Source organism: Alosa alosa, chromosome 10 (assembly GCF_017589495.1).
Source record: "Alosa alosa isolate M-15738 ecotype Scorff River chromosome 10, AALO_Geno_1.1, whole genome shotgun sequence".
NCBI classification, from domain to species: Eukaryota; Metazoa; Chordata; class Actinopteri; order Clupeiformes; family Clupeidae; genus Alosa; species Alosa alosa.
The window spans coordinates 12,743,745-12,760,847 of record NC_063198.1 but is presented as its reverse complement, the minus strand read 5'-3'; the positions used below and the strand labels follow the sequence as shown (position 1 = coordinate 12,760,847).

General features: G+C 47.1%; 2 protein-coding genes and 1 long non-coding RNA gene across 3 annotated transcripts in view; 1 reads left to right on the top strand and 2 right to left on the bottom strand.

Moving 5' to 3' along the window:
• Nucleotides 1-70: 70 nt before the first annotated feature.
• Nucleotides 71-3,235, top strand: cfap107 (cilia and flagella associated protein 107). The gene is made up of 4 exons (XM_048255765.1): nucleotides 71-445; nucleotides 1,896-2,006; nucleotides 2,189-2,363; nucleotides 2,848-3,235. Exons 1-4 carry the CDS (start codon nucleotides 314-316, stop codon nucleotides 3,066-3,068), a joined length of 639 nt encoding a protein of 212 aa, XP_048111722.1. The 5' UTR covers nucleotides 71-313; the 3' UTR covers nucleotides 3,069-3,235.
• Nucleotides 3,236-3,481: 246 nt separating this feature from the next.
• Nucleotides 3,482-8,442, bottom strand: klhdc7a (kelch domain containing 7A). Its single transcript, XM_048255103.1, has one exon. The coding sequence runs from the start codon at nucleotides 7,962-7,964 to the stop codon at nucleotides 5,403-5,405; it is 2,562 nt and encodes an 853-aa protein (XP_048111060.1). The 5' UTR covers nucleotides 7,965-8,442; the 3' UTR covers nucleotides 3,482-5,402.
• Nucleotides 8,443-13,217: 4,775 nt separating this feature from the next.
• Nucleotides 13,218-17,103, bottom strand: part of LOC125302309 — a 4,502-nt gene continuing 616 nt past the window's right edge. The window contains exon 2 of the long non-coding RNA XR_007194886.1: nucleotides 13,218-14,276. This is a non-coding gene — a long non-coding RNA (uncharacterized LOC125302309). The remainder of the gene's footprint in view (nucleotides 14,277-17,103) is intronic.

Sequence of the window (17,103 nt, the reverse complement as noted above, 5' to 3'; positions counted from 1 at the left end):
CTGCGTTCAGTCTGCCGGAAATGGATTTAGCAGCTTAAGAATGCACATTTTAAACAGCTTGTTCTCATAACCCTGATATATATCCCATTCATTTTTCCCTTAAGAGAGATGTATAACGTACTAAAAGGACTCCACAGGTCTCAGATAGCCTATTCCTAGTTTAGCTTTCAGCATGTTTGTTGTGTCCATGGCAACAGAGCACTGCACTCTTCCCCTAATGTCCTATGTCACAATGGCTGTTGGTGTAATGCTATGCATTTGAACCTGTTTGGATGTCTCTAAATATGCTATAGATGTCAGGAGTTCCTTGTAGATGCCCTGCAGTTCCAACAGCATGTGGAGAAAAGAGAACAGCTATGACAAATGGACCAAGCCTGGATGGAGGATAGAGCAGAAATATGCAAACAAAGTGCTAATTGGTAACTGGGTGGAAGAGAGGCTGCAGGTAGGATGCATACAGTATTTTGACGCTTAGGAGACTATTATGACCCACTGATCTTAAGTGTGACAAACAACTGTGTGACAAACATCTGTATGTGAATGTTATGTTTCTTTCTGTTATAGTAAATGGCACATCCCTGTTTACTGGCATGCTGTTGTTGCTTGTCTGAAACATGTTTCACTGAATGGTCTGGTCTGTTTCTCTTTCTTTTTTTTGCTGTTTCAAGTTATATTTCAAAAAGTTGAAAGTCAAAATTGATTGATATTTAGCAGACACTTTTATCCAAAGTGACATACAGTTTCTATAAAAGCCTAACTGTTTGCACCATATAATTGGTGTTTAGAGAAAATTGTGCCTCTCTTTATTACGAGCAGCATAAAAGTGTGAAGCCGTGTCAGGTACTTTTAAGTCGTTTGGCAAAGAGCAGGGCTTAAAGGGTCATGGTTTAAAGTGATTTGGGCTGAAAGGTGTTGCTTAAAGCCTGCCACTCAAATGTGTCTAAAAAGGCATCGCCTACCTTTGCCAGCAGGAGTATACCCACTAGTACCTAAAATGTATAATTAAAAAACTTGACAGCTTTTTGAAACGAGCCTGCTAATAATTGTAGGTTAAGTGACTCTTTTTTGATGGCCTTTTATGATTCATAAACTTACCACCAAAATTATGATTTAATGTACCCTGTAGGCTAGGACTTTAATTGACTAAAGTTTTAAATGTTCAAGTGAATGATGGCTTTGCCAGTTTCAGTCATTTAATGTGAATGTAGCATTTACAACGTAAATCTGGTGTCCGTTACCTCTCAAATAGTGTCACCAGGCCGCTAAAGATGTAACCGTGGCCAAGTGACACCGAGCAAGGTGTCACTCCGGTAAAGTATCTACAGGGCTAATCACTCTCCCACTGCACTGGGAAAGTGCAAGTCCAGTGAGTCTGGCCTTTTGTTCCCAATTGATATGCCGAACAGACTAAGTCATTCCCTCACTAATGCTTGCGTGGCGTCTGGCCAGAGTGCCTGAGCTGCACTTGGGTTGGCTTTGTAGATCCGTGCAAAAGTGATTAGCGACTCTGCCTCCAGCTTCGGTCAGCAACAGCCAGCGGGGGTGTGATACACGGGAGACAAAAACGCCTAATGGCATCAATGGGCTCCAGTATAGGGGTGGAGGTTGGAGTGTGTGTGTGTGTGTGCGTCTGTTTGTGTGCGTGCGTGCGTGTGTGCGTGTGTGTCGAGTTGCAGTTTCTGTCTGAGCAGCGGGAATGTTTTTGCCGATCGATGTGTGTGGGGAATGCATGATATGTGAGTGCTGCTTAGTGCTTACCTCAGGCACTGTTGGGTGTGCTGACCAGTGCGGCCTCCAAGCATCCTTCTTCGGAAACACCATCCCGGTGTCATCTCAATCTCCATCTCTATCCTCCCACCAACCCCACCCCCCTTCACAAACACCTCCCTTCACAGTTCACCAGGGAATGCAGGACGGCGAACAGCACGAACCGTCTAGACTACCGGCCACAGTGGGACTACCAGCCAGACACCTTTGTGAGACGAACAGCTCTGCGCAGAGGAGAGGTTTGCCAATGCCCAAGTCTATGTTTGTCCCTAACAGATATAACATTTTTTTGTTTTGTTTTTAGGCACAATAAAATAGTAAGATTTACCCAGTTTTCACAATGGGACATTTTTCCCCCTCAAAGTGTAGGCCTAGGCTCCTTTCAGAAAGCAGAGACAGGATTTTTTTTTTGCCATTCCAGGGCCTTCCCCCAAAGCTGCTGCTTGCCCACCATGACACTCCCACCTCCCACTTCCTGGTCACCCAGTACGACGAGATGTACGGGCGGAGGAGTGACCATGCCACGCCCAAGCTGCGCTCCTGGGACTCCAACAAACTGGCATGGATCCCAGAGCGCTCTGACCATGCAGCCAAAGGTAACATTGGTCTGGTATAGCATGACTGTTATGGGTGGTATACGGTGAGTAAGAAATCATGATGTGGACTTAATGCATGTTACCATGTGACATGTTTCTGTGTAACAAAGCATCTTTGTCATTTAAGCCTGAAATAAAGAAAGGGAAGAGTAACTAAAACTCTTGTTAACCTACAAGTGATTTGACTCTCCCTAAAAAAAAGTTGCCATTGTGAAAGCCATTAAATGAGAGGCATGGCATGGATGCCTTTAATTTGTTCCAAATCTGTCAGTGCTTTAATTAATGATTGCAGTGAGAGAGCAGCTGAGTCCCACCCAACACCCTGTCCCCTCTTTCCCCTCCCCTCATCCACACACACACTCTCTCTCACACACACACACACACACACACACTCTCTCTCTCACACACACACACACACACACACACACACACACTCTCTCTCTCTCACACACACACACACACACTCTCCCTCTCTTCTCTCCAGTGCCTCCCACCAACTTTGGCCTGGCGGAGGCCCGTTGGGCGCGTGCCGACAGGCACCGTCGGAGCGAGTCGACGCCCGCGCTGAGCTCCTACCGCTTGTCCTACCAGCAGCCCCCACTCTCCGCCACGTGTCCTCCCCGCCCTCCACCTCTCAGCCAGACCCAGCTTCCTATACTCCCAGGGCTCGGAGGTCATTCCACGCCTGTTCGGACCGGCGCCTGATGCCCTGGCCAGTGCAAAGGGGCCTCCCTTGCCAGCCCTTCCTTTGGCCACAGGGGGAAGATACAACCAACATGGAGGGCATAGCTGTTTCCTATCAACGCTCACAATTCATAACTTCAGAATTATCTCTCAGATATCGCAAAGGGATAAAAGCTTTTTATGAACTAGAGAGACTTATGCTTCTGATTTATGGACACACACTTTTATATATAATGTCATATTAATCCTGTTAGTGTTGATCTGATTTGTAAGACTACATGTGTATTTCCAGAACTTGTGTGTGTGTGTTTGGGCACACTGGTAGGGAAGATAAGTGTGCTTGTGTGCATAAGCATGCACTGTCTTGTAGATATTGGAAACTGAGAACAACAAAACAAGAAGGAATAGAATATACATATTTATTGTGCAATAACTCACAGCATTTATTTTCCCCAGCAAATGTTTCATAAGCACATCTATGATCACACAATGGTGCCCCTTGAGACAGAGACATGTCTATTGGAAAACAGCTCTGATGCCGATCACAGACCATGAGTCATTTTGGGGTAGCTAATCTGAGGGGAACTGTCTCGCTCCCGTTCCATTAGGTGTTTAATTACAGGGAATGAAAGTGTTTAATTAGGAAGAATCAAAGACTCTGGAGTTTGATGGTCAGCCATCTGTGGCAGACTTCACCCACTGTTTGGCATCACTGGTGAGGCTCGCTGCATGGGTTCCTCCCTGCTGGTCATTATACCATTCAAACAGTGTAATTAGTCTCTCTCTCTCTCTTTCTCTTGCTTCCTCTCCCTCTCTCCATCTCCCTCTCTCTCCCTCTCTTTTACGCCTTCTCTAAATCTAATTTTGTCCCAATCAACTCATCTACATTCACAATCTTCATCTTTCACTTTCTTTTCCTTCCTACTTCTCTTTCTCTCACTCTCTGTCTCTTTGTCTCTCTCTCTCTCTCTCTCTCAATGCTCCTGTTGTACTAGCAAACTGCACCAACAGTTCTCTCACCAACACACTAATCCATCTTCAGCCACATGAGGGCACTATAGTGACATGTCTATCTTGAGTGGACGTCAGAGGCAGGTGATATCCGTAGACCTGCCAGCAGCTTACTTTAGCCGTTTCCTGATAGTTTGTCCTTTCCGTGTTGTGCCAGACATGTTTAAAGGTCAGATATTCATCAAAACAGAGAAATAATAAACTGCATAGTCAATAAACACAGAACTAAATTCAGACAATATCTGATTATAAATGGATAGTCATTTTCTGGTTCATATACACATATTTCTTAGTTGTCTCTTTTTGTGGGATATGTAATTTAAACTAGAAAACAAACAAATAAATAATCATAATTATCCAAATGGATAGCATATAGACACAGCAAAATATACAAGTGACTGATGAAGTGTCCAGGCAATGTCTAACATTCATTCCTCTACTTCACTCTCAAGTAATCAAATTACAGCATGTGTAGGGTATCTTAATTTCTCATACAGGGCTTTCGGGTAGGATCGTACATACAGGAAGAAACAGCTGAGATGTATTGAAGTATATCTGGATGGGAACTTGAAAGACATTGATAGTTAATGGCTGCAGAGTTACGGGCATGTCATGAATGATTAGCGTAAAGGTTGCTGCAGAGGACAGTCATTTACTAAGCACCACCACCTTTACAGTATCAACAAGTTAGTGTCTTAGTGGTTGTTAAGTCAGAAAGCGGACCAGAGGTTGAATCACAACTCTGGATTTGCCTGCTAGTAATGTAATAACGTTTGCATATATTTGAACAGATGTGGACATATATTTCCTCATCTCACATTTCATTTTTGCTTTTAGCAAAGAAAAAAGCTAAAATATAGTCTACACTATGGAAACAGTTTAAATGGGAAACATTTTAGAGAGCATTTGTGAGATTAAATGGATAACTGTGCTAATAACCCCTAATGCTATGGCATCTTTACAGCCTTGTGTTTATCTTTGCACCATATATTTTGCCTAGCCATCTGATTAATTGTTATATTTGCATTAGAGCTCCATAGTATTTGATAGTTAGCACTGAAAGAGGAACCCAATATTAGGAAGATTTAGTGGCTGCCATAAATCGCTTGTGTGAATAGAAATTCCAAAAAACAAATAGCTCTCCCTGAAACAGTCAATTTTCTCCTGGCACAGTGTACAGAAAGAATCTGACAATGTTGCGCCATAATTACCTTCGGCAGTGGTCCTTTTTCATTCCTAACCCAACTGAATTGCATTCGCTTGGCTTTGCACACAAACAAAACCACATTTCCAGGTGTCTTGGGTCCCTGTGCGTCTAGTGGTTGCGGCTGATCTTGTGGTGATTCACACGCTGGTTTGAACGGCGCTCTTATCAGGCAGGGCCAGGACGAAGGGGAACAAGATGCCCTTGGCCGTGGAGAGGACACTCAGGTCCTCAGCCACGAAGCCGGGCGAGACCTCGTCGGCCAGGAACCTCATGGTGAACTGTCGGCTCACGCAGTAGATCACATCGCTCATGGCGACGCACTGGAAGGCAGGGCAGTGCGGCAGTTGCTTGGTGCAGCACTCGTACCATAGCCGTGCAGCCGTGTGGTAGCGGTAGATGTTGATGCCGAACAACGGGTTGACGTCAAAGCGGTAGAGGAAGCTCCTTACTGCCAGCATCTCAGTGGTCCGCTCCTTGGTGCCCACGATCAGGCTCTGGCGCCAGGCGTTGGTCTTGGGGCTGTAGCGCAGGAGCGTGTAGCGCAGGGTGCCGCCCGACACAAAGAGCTCGCCGTTGCACGCGGTGGCGCGGTGCGCCACGGCGAATGTGTCGTTGGGAAGCGGGGCCACGAACGTCCAGCGGTCGGCGCGCGGGTCGTAGCGCTCCACGGTCGACAGGCACTCACCGCCGATGGCGTAGAGGTGGCCCTGGAGGGCGACCAGCTTGCAGTGCGGCCTGGCCTCGTTCATGGGGCAGATCTCCCTCCAAATGGATGTGACCGGGTTGAAGCAGAACACTTTTCTGGACGGCACCATGGCACGGTCCGAGCCCTGGCAGCCGACGGCCACAAACAGATAGTTATCCATGGTGCACATGGCCGAGCCAACCGAAGCCACCTCCGGCGGGATGTCACACTGCCGGTGCCAGGTGTCTTTGTAGTCGTCATAGTAATAGAGGCCGCCAGACGTCCGGGGACTGTCCTTTGTCTCCTTTGTCTCCTTTGTTTGCGGCGAGGACCGTCTGGACCAGTCGAGTGACTCCATATCGGCCACCATGAGGCACTGTCGGCCTTTCATCCGCAGTCGCTGGATCTGTTCCCGTTCCCCGGCTCGCAGCCTGCCATACAGGCCCGGGTCCCGGAGGACCTTGAGGTAGTTGTCAGACATGACTCGGAGAGAGGCCAGCTGCAGGACGCCGTGGCCGTGCTTCTTGGCTAGCTCCAGGGCCTCCAGGCAGTTGCCTAGATCGAGCTTCCCCGTCAGACTCTCCCAGTCGGAGCTGGACAAGCCCTCCAGGGGGACGTGTACGAATTTGGCCCCGGCTACCGTCTCCAAGCTCGGCTCGTCTTTGTCAGGCGTCGCCGTCATCTTCAGGCTGACAGGGCTGAAAGGGACGTCTGCTGATAGTGGAGCTGGAGAATGGCCGCGTAGAGGACCAGAGCCATTGCCAGTCATACAGGGAGACTCATAGTTAGCAGCAGCTATCAGGTAGCTGTCCTGCCGGAGAAGCCCCCTCTTAGGCTGGTCGTCGCGGGGAGACGAGTTGGAGCTGGTGGGAGACAGATTGTCATCCACTGACGAGTCTTGGCTGAACACCACATCCCGCATGATCAGAGGGGGGCTGATGGTCCTCGGGATGTGAGGGAGGTCGTTGCTGTTGGTGCTGGTGCTATGTAGAGTCACTAGCTTTATTGGGTGTGAACTATGATAACAGACACTCGTCGGACTACCAGAAGAGTTTACATCCGAGATGGAATGGGATGAGGACTCCACAAAATAATCGTAGATCTTTCCGCGCACCTCCTTTCCTCCACCTTCCGCCGGGCTCTCGAACACGAGGTCTCCCTCCTCCACTTTGACCTCGGCCTTGGACTGGAAGCTGGAGAAGTTGCCCTGGTGGCTCGTGTCCTGGAAGAGCTCCCTGCCCACTTCCACAGCACCGTCCAGCTTCCTCAGCAGGCATGCGGGGGACCGACGCCCGGTGGGGCTGCTCGGGGAGGGGGACAGACGGCCAGTTGGACTGGCCAGGCCCGGGGACAGAGGTCCAGTTGGACTGACCGGGCACGGAGATAGGCGCCCGATGGGGCTGGCTGAGCCAGCCCTACCCACAGATGGAGAAGTCAGGGTGGTGGCCAGCTTGTTAGCCACTGCTTGCCTTTCCAAGTCGCTCATAACTGAGCTGCACGCCTCTGTGTCTCTGGTGCTCTGACTTGTCTTCTCTGACACAGCTACTGTTGTTGTGATGATGTGATCAGCTGTGGCCCGGTTGCCGGGGCGTTGCCCCCCATTGTTGACGTGTGCGTCACCCCTGTCAGGTGTGACCGCTGAGCACACAGATATTTTTGACACCTGCCGGCTCCGTGGACTGCTGTTACCTGTGGCGGCGGCTTCTGGTGTCACTTTACCGCGGGGGCGAAGCTCCATCTTACAGCTGCTGCACTTTGGTGGCGACCCCGAAGCATGGTGACTAGATGATGACAGTGATGATGGTGGTGGTGATGATGATGATGATGATAATGGTGGGGGTGGTGATGAGGTGCTGGCCGCCACTCCTTTCTGCTGAATCTGACCCCCACGGCGACCTCTGGAACTGTAGAAGCGGTACGCCCACGAGATGAATAATACAGTGGCCACGGACAGCGTCAGCTTCCCCAGCAGCTGCATGTCGAAGTGCGCGGCCGGCACGTCCGCCGTGGGCATTTTCTGGGGGCTGGCGCTGGACCGGACGGCTGTTTACTCTGGACACTGCTGCTTGCTGGGCACGGCGGCCAAAGTCAACCCCCTCAGCATGACTAGTGCCACGGTAGCCTCTCCCACTCTACTCTATAGTGCTGAGGGAAGCTGCAATGGTAGGAGCAACGGCAGCAAAACTGCAGCACTGTGTCAACTCAACACAAGCTTGCTCCGAGTCGAGTCGAGCCAGGATACCTGATACCTGCACAGACTGTATTTGCATGCCACGTTCCCCGTCAGCGAGGGGAGGGGCCCGTCACGCTCCACCTGTAGCAGATTGTCTCAAAGCTAGAGAAAAAATAGAGAAAAACAGCAACAAAAAACAAGCACAACACAAAACAACAGCCTAATGATAAAAAGCGGTTACTCTGATAGTCAAGGGGGAATCCTACTGTTAAACCAAGCGTGGTGGCTTTTTTTACACCTTATCATAATCACCAGCCTCTCTGGCTTTGCAACTTTGCCCAAAGAAGGCTGCCTTTCACTGCGTTGGTGAGTCATGCCAGCCCTCAGAATTGCTGCAGTGTTTGCGCATACCGCTGTCAGGGTGGTTAGCCAGAGGGAATACGAATTAGAGCTATATTTCTCTATTTGCTGATATGTCCAAAAGATTATGATGACAGATAACGCGGGTGGAGGAGCGCAAACACATGGCCACGGTCCGTGTAGGATGTCATTTGTCTTGAGGGTGGTGCCCAGCTGATATGCTGTGTTGGCAAAGCTTTCAGTGACCAAACGGTGAGCAGTGTTTGCATAGAGAAAGTGTGGGGATCAAAGGTCCTTTTGCCATGACAACTCTTTCGTCCTCTAAAGGGAGAGGAGGATGAGGGCATATGTATGCATGCAACATAGACTGTATGGTGTGTGTGTGTGTGTGTTTGTGTATGTGCGCGTGCTTATTTAGGAATTAGACAACTTAATAATCCACAGTGATAATATTTGTTGATTTTCCCTCAGCACATTTGGTGAGCGCCTTGAAAGTGATGTAGCTGTCCATCAGCAGCTGGTTATGCATAAGGAATGTTGACTCTCCACACAAACTTCATCATCCATATTTATGGACTATTATCACACACACACACACATTCAGCCATCTCTATTACTTTGTCCGTATCTCTCTCTCTCTCTCTTTTTCTCCCTCTTGCATACACACACACACACACACACACACACACAGATATATGTTGTCTATTACTTTGCCCTTATCTCCTCTCTCTCTCTCTCTCTCTCTCTCACACACACACACACACACAGAGACATACAAAAGACACCCACAGCCATCAGTCACGCAAGCTTGTCATTCCAGCAGCTGCCACTGAGCTCTCTTTTTTAATTGCTGCTGCTGAAACAATGTGCTTAGTCCATGGCCCGTGGCTCCCAAAGACTGGTTGCATCAGCAGTCTGCTGACCCCATGGGAAACTTGTCAAGTGGAGAGACATTTGAACGCTCTCTCCCTGACACGGACGCCGCTCGGCCACCGGATAGCGCGCTCTTTATGCAGCACAAAGGGAACCTGAGGCTGCGGCCACAAGCTTTGGTGAATTATTCACTAGCGTGCCACAAAAGACTACTCCTGTAGTGTAGCAAACCCCCCTCCACGCACACACACTCCCCCCGACACACAACTCTCTCCTTCATCTTCACCTCCCACACACACACACACATCTCTGCCTGTCTGACCGGGAGCATTTGATCTGTAGTATGGACAGCATGCCATGTATAATGACAGGGCCGGTCTGGTTCACTGGACCGTCTCTCTCTCTCCTTCTCTTTTGGCCTTGTTGCTCTCTCTCTCTCTCTCTCTCTCTCTAGCTGTTGGTCTCTCTGGTCTCCCTCTTCCACACTCCCTCTCTCTCTCTCTTCCTCTCTTGCTCTCTCCATTCTGCCGGATGCTGTGCAGCCATGGGTGGCTGTTTCATCACATGTTATCATCCTGTGTTTGGATTTCAGGAAATGTGCAACAAATGATGTGATCAGAGGCTTGACAGAGACGGCGCGGGAGGCTGGAGGAAGGAGGGCGAGAGAAGAGTGGAGCAAATGCACAACAACGGAGAAAAAAAGAGACACACTAGCAGTGCTGGGGCAAATACAAAGAAAGAAAAAGAGAGATAGAGAGGAAAAGGGAGAGAATGATAGTGTGAAAGTGACGGAGGAAAAGGCGAGCGATATCGAGATCCGTGGGACATTGGCTCGGTGCCACTCGTGTCAGGATAATGAATGTCCATGTGATTACTCCTGGTGCACCTCCGGTCTCCGAGCTGCGGCGTATTACAGGCCATAATATTTACAGCCATTCGCAGCCCAAGCCTGGAAAGAGTTAAGCCACCCAGGCATGAGATACAGCCCCGACTTCAGCATTTACTGTCCAGTGTATTTCATCTCGTAATTTCACAGCCTTTGAAAAGATATAATGGTATTTCCAGCAGACAGAGAGAGTGAGAGAAGAAAGGCCATAATAATGACCGTCTATGACGTGTAGCTGCGTGATTGAAAAGACTTGATCTACTCCATCTCTTTTGTCATTATTAAGTGGAGGAGGGAGGGTGGGAGAGGACAATCATATTATTTCACACACCTTGGCTCGTTTTGACATTCAGCCAGTGTACTGTACAGTGTGGCTTTTGCATGGAATCTCCCTCTCTCACACACACACACACACACGTAGGTCCCTCTTTTAGCACAGTTCTGTGTTTGTGTATCATCTGCCATCAGCAGAATATCAAGCAAACAATCTCGCACATTTAATTTCCCTGCCTCTCCTCTGCTGCCTGATTGGAGTGAGAGAGAGAAGAGCAGGTGAGACGAGCCGCAGACTCTCTCCTCACATCACCGGGACCAAACACAATGGAGGGGCGGCACACCGGCGTATTGTTTGCGCCTAAAACGCCATCAATTTGTAAACAGTAAACTAAAAGTGTGATTTTCATTCAAGCAGAATAATCAAGCCATTAAAATGCAATTCGAACATCCACCATCCACATGCAAACACACACACACACACACACACACACAACTCACACAACTCTCTAGTCGCTGATAGGGCCTTTTTCTTTCCTGCATATCAATTAGGCTTAAAGGAAATTCCTTCCTCAAACAAAACACAACTAAGTAATATATATATAAAAAAAGAAAAATGGTGAATTGCTAGGAGGAAGAAGTTTAGAGTGAAACAGCATAGCTGTGTAATGAATTGCTGTGTGTGGAGCAATCGGGAGCGCTGGAAAGTAGCCGGGTGAAGGTTGCCGGAGCGATCATTGCAAATACATTGGCACGCTCGTGACGCTCCCAAACCTCCCCACACTCATCGAGCAGAGAGGAAGGTGAAGCCGCCCCTTACTGGAGAGGCCCACCCCCACCCCACTCCCCTATTTTACTAAGCCCACCAAATCTCCCTCTCCTACCTCAGGCTTTGGGCCGTAATCCTTTAATACACGGTGTGTCTAGAATAGCTTAAATTGCAATGCTTCTGAATACCAAAAAACGCGGGATTAGTTTGCATTAGGGCCACCATGGGTGAGGAAGTTGGAAAGGAGAAAGGGACAAAGTTATATAACACATATAACACACACACAAACACAAACACAAACACACACACACACACACACACAGGCAAAGGCAGCCCAAGGGATAAAAAAAGAAAAACAATGAGGCATTTCTTTCTGATTAAGTCTGACACAGAAGCAGATTAGAGGGGAGCGTTCGAGGAATGGCCGCATTTCGAATGGTTTTGAACTCTTTTTTTTTTGGAGTAACAGAGGGACGTGTTCAGCGAGTCCATTTTGCCATAGTGTACTTGAAATGAAAAACCCACATGGTGGGAAAGGATAAGCCCAGAGATGCCTGAGAAGACAGATTAAAGTCATTCATAAGAACTTGTGTGTGGTATCAGCATCTCCACGCGTCCCTCTGTATAATTACTGTAATGTCAGCTGCACCTGCAAGGCATGTAGGGCACTGTAGAAATCATTTCAATTTCAGGGAATGATTTTGTAAAGGCCGGCAGTAAAAATGAAAAAAAAAAAAAATCTAAACAATATAAATAGCCAAAATGTCATTAGATAATCAGGAATGACCTTAATAGTTCAATTAACGTCAATTTAAAAAAAGGAACAGAACAGAAACATTTACCAGTTCCAGTCAAAATATGGAATCAGTGCTGTACTCTCATGCTGATGCTGTTACAGTATGGGATCTGGCTCTCAATGGAGAACCTCCGTCACACACATTTGATATCTTCCTCTAATCTCCAATCAGGTTTTTATTCAGAATTCTTATCATTCAGTTTTACTCAATGTCACTTTCGAATGCTAAAATTTTAAAAGAAAGATAACCTGACAACACCAACCAAGATGTTTACCATTCAACAAGTTTCAAAAGTACACTCCAGGCCAGTTCAGTTGATCATCTCCATTTTAATACAGGTGATATGAAACAAATGCAACAACCCTGTTTACACTCAACTTCACTTGAGCTTGTACCGAGGGGGCAGGGGCAGGAGGTGTGAGTGTGTGTGTGTGTGTGTGTGTGTGTGGGGGGTTGGTTGTGGGAGGTGGGGGTAAAAGGGTGGAAGTGGTGGCGCAGGGTGGAGTATGATGGCTAACATGACGCTACCAGTAAATGTTAGGCAAGAGTTACGTACTGTACACAATGCAGATCACTTAAGATAATATGCACCAGGTAGATAACAGATTACACATCAGTGAGATTATGTGATGCAGTGGGCAGGTGGAGAGTATTGATGGAGGGTGTGTGGGCTGGGTGGATGTGGAAGGAACCACTGCTGACATATGGAGGGGAGGGAGAGAGACATTATTCACATGCAGCAAAGAGTCAGACACGCGGCATGTTTTGTGATTGTTTGCTTTTCTCTCACTCGTCTGCCACACCGATGCTTTGTCAACACAGAAGGGAGGGAGTCATGTGTTGGCTCTTTGATTATTCAGTAGTTCCAAAGTTTAGTTTCAAGAGTTTGGTTTTTGTTCTATCTTCTCGTTTTGTCCAAAACAAAATGAACACGGGATGACCAGACACAGATAGAGGAGAGAAAACAAAACAAAAAAGTGATGAACTGTGGACCTCCCAGCTTCCGTTTCCCCAAGGAGAAGCCGGCCCCGAACCCCTATAGCTTCTTTTTAAAATGTTCTCGTTTATAATTTCCATTATTTACAGGGATGTACACAAAAATACACTTAAAAAGAGGCTTCTCCACGTCTGTTCAGAAAAATCACACTAGAGTTCACAAGACTTAAGTTTTTTTTTTTTTTCGTTTTTTTTTTTTTTTAACTTCTTGTACATTTCAGCCATGAGCCATTCCAGAGGAGAAAGAAAGAAAGAATGGAGAGGCAACAACAAAAAAATCTCTTCCATACAACAAAAAAAGTCAACGGATGCCCCTCAAAAGAGAAGACGGATGCCCCTCAAAAGAGAAAAAAATAAGTCTCCTAGGTTTCCCCCATTTTGTTCCCATGGATACCTGTGATGAGGTGTTAGGAGCCATGGCCCAAAGAACAGAAGGGTCTCTCTCGTTCCCTCTGTTTCTGTCTCTCTCTCTCTCTCTCTCTCTCTCTTTAGTCCAGTCCTCCTCCACATGAGCGACAGCACGGTCTGAGCACACAGAATAAACTCAGGCGCTCCTCCAGGCGCTCTTTTTCAAAGAGAAGATTTTTTGTTGTATTGATCCACAGGTAGAGTAGGGAAAAACAAATTAATGAAGAAAACTAACAAGTCAAACAAAAATGAGAAAAGCATGTATCTGTGTGCCTGTGTGTGTTGTGGGGCACGTGTGTGTATGTGTGTGTGTGTGGGTATGTACTGTAAGTGTACTGTATATATGTCTGTTTGGAGGATGGGGCTAGCATGGGACACAGGGTTTATTAAAGATAGCACTTGTTTTCTTCTTCTCTTATGTTTGTCTCTTAATATGTGTATTATATAATATCTTTATACGTTTTTTTTTATGTATGTATTGTTTAATATAAAAACGAGTGGAATAACATTCCTGCCCTCCAACTTCTCTCCTACGGTTGATGAACATTTGGAGGGTCTGCTGTAGTATACTCTGTGTGTGTGTGTGTGTGTGTGTGTGTGTGTGTGTGTGTGTGTGTGTGTGTGTGTTTGTGTGCATGTGTGTGTAGATATGTGTGTGTATTTATGTGTGTGGCGGTGGTATTTGTGTGTAGGTGCATGTGTGTGTATGGGGGTTCACGTCATCTCCACAGTCACTGTGAAGGTGAGGATTATCCATGTCAGTCCAATCACTCCCATCCGAGGCGCTGCATCTGCAGAGAAAGACAAAGCACAATCAGTCAGCTCCACACTACCCTACACATACACACACACACACACACACACACACACACACACACACACACACACACATTTGAGAGGCTCCCTAATGACACATCTTATCACCATAGATACAAATGGACTGCTGAAAACTGAAACAAGTGGCCTTGAAATGGATCACATTCTACAGGCAGGGGAGTTCAAAGTGCCTTGGTCACGTCTCAAATAAAAAGCACTTGACTGGCAAAAATGAAGAGTACTTTACTCCGAGCGAGAGACTCTTTCACAATGCTGTGGCCAAGTGAGAGATGAAGGGAAAAAAAAACATTAAAAAGGCATTTCTGTCAAAGATTTATGATGACTCTTTGCCACTCTAAATACTGATTTGAAGGCCTATTACATAATCAGCAGTGTGGTCCATGTGGCTCTCCTGTTAAGTGTGTAAGTTATGAAGGAGCCTCAAATATGATATAGTCTACCCTCAACTACAAGCACAGATACGCCATTCCCAGGTCACATATTCCTACTACGAAAAACATCACCAGACCCCTCCACTTTCTATTAGTATACCACATCTCATGTCAACGCAACTAGATAATAAGGCCAAGTCACATATTTCTGCTACACGCTGACCACCAAATCACATCCTCTACTCTCTTCCATTAGGCTATCCCCCTCTTGCTTCCGTAAGTAGCCACTGAGATTCCACAACACGTCTCTGCTACAAAATCACCAGCAGACTATCCCCTCTGCCTCCATCTAGCAGGCTGCCTCCATAACGAGATTCCCCCACTCCCCTACCCGGAGGGCCTCATTGATTTGTGGGTATTCAGTGGTGTGTGTGTGTGTGTGTGTGTGTGAGGTGTGTGTGTGGGGTAGCAGCACTGAGGTTGGCCACCTCCCGAGCCCTTGTTCTACAAGTAATTTGACTTGCATACGAAGAGCGGAGGGAGAGAGAGAGAGAGAGAGAGAGAGAGAGAGAGAGAGAGAGAGAGAGAGAGAGAGAGAGAGAGAGACAGAGAGAGAGAGAGAGAACCTCGCCATGCTCTGACTCTTTCTCGCCTCCTCGCTCCGACCTGATTCTGTCCGAGCTGCAGCACACCTGCTCCACGGCAGAGCATTTGCATATTCAAATGCACATCCGCAGACACGAGCAGAGTGTGAGGGGGCTGAGAGGGGAAGGAGGGACAGAGAGAAAGAGAGAGAGAACGAGGTTGAGAGAGCATTAAAGTTGTGAAAGAGAGATATGGAGAGAGGGAGAGAGAGAGAGGAACATATGTTAGGGAAAAGAGAGAAAGAGAGATAAGAGAAAGGACAGAAAGAGAAGAGAATGGTAGAGATAGAGGAAATGGGAGGAGAGAAAGGGCGTTAAAAAATGGAGAGAGAGAAAAATCTGCAAGAAGGGAGAGAGAGAAACATATGGGGAAAAGAATGTGTGAAAAATGGGACTGAAGGAACTGAAAAAAAAAGATTAGAATGAAAAAGAAGAGAATGGAAGGAAGAGGGAAAGTGAGATTGAAAGACAAGAGAGAGGGACAGAGAGGGAGACGAAGGAGGGGGAGAGTGTCTGCATCCTGCCTCTCCTCCGTCAGACTATCCCTCATCTTTACATATGAGTGTGGCGGAGTCTGCAGATGAGCCCCTGCCGACTGCATAAAACAACTGTGATCTATCACCCAGTCACACACCCCGGCCTGCCTGCCTGCCTGTACGCTCACCCCGCCACCACCGCCACAGCACAGCACAGCACAGTGCAGCGCAGCCTAGGAAGTCACGGCTTAGTGCTGCTAGGGGCCTTCAGCTGAAGGACGGCACAGGGGACTTCCATGGGCACGGCGCTGCGGTGCATCCTGAGCCTCTCCCTGGACTGCGGGGCTCACAGGATTCAGGGGGCTGGGGTGGACGGCTTTAGAGGAGCAGTAGCCCAGAGATCAGAGATGCACTTGCCCCTGATGCTGCTTATTGGACATGGCTGAAGAAGGGGCCAGATTTAGGTCAGCTCTTTCCCACTATTATAAAATATAAAGGCTATATTCATATTCTTCTGACAAGCCTGGTCTCTACAAAAACAGAGCCATTCGGAGAAAAATATAACCGTGCATGCATACTGCTCTACTGCCATTTCTGATCCATCAAATAGATGCATACAAAAACATCTTTTTCTTCCCTATATTTTCTCTTTCTCTCTTTTTTTCTCTCTGAGGAGGTGTTCCAAGGCCTCTCCTCTACTAACTGGTGAGAAGAACAGTTAATAATGTTCCTTTAAAAGAAAATGTTTTGCCTTTACAAATTGATTAATGGCAGGTGGCACAAAAGCCAAAGCTTGTTCTGCTCAACAGCCTTAAAACTTAAATCAAAGCACATTAGACATCAAGGCTAACTGTTAGAAGCAATGTGCCTGAATGTAGGCGTGGGGTGAGAGTTGAAAGTAGGCAATCAGCCTATATCAAAAAGGTCTGATACCCTACCTTCAGGCACAGAAAATGTCCTTGCTTTAAGCCCTGTAATAGCCTAACCTATGTGTGGTGCTACCAACTGCATGACACTAGGGCTAGATATTTTCTTAGTGTGTCCGGTATGTTATTTCACACAATGCTTCAGTAATTTAAGCTACATATTTGGAAAAACGTGGGTTATATAGTGCTGGATATCAAAACCCATTTTATCAACTCATAACAGGCCACAGAGGAGACAACGATTCATAAAATCTGACTAAATTTATCCTATAAGGGTGCTGGGGACTTTTGACTTTTGAATAATATTCAAAGAAAGGTTAATTGGAACGATAAATACGGTTCTAAAATTGAAAATAGCGTTTTC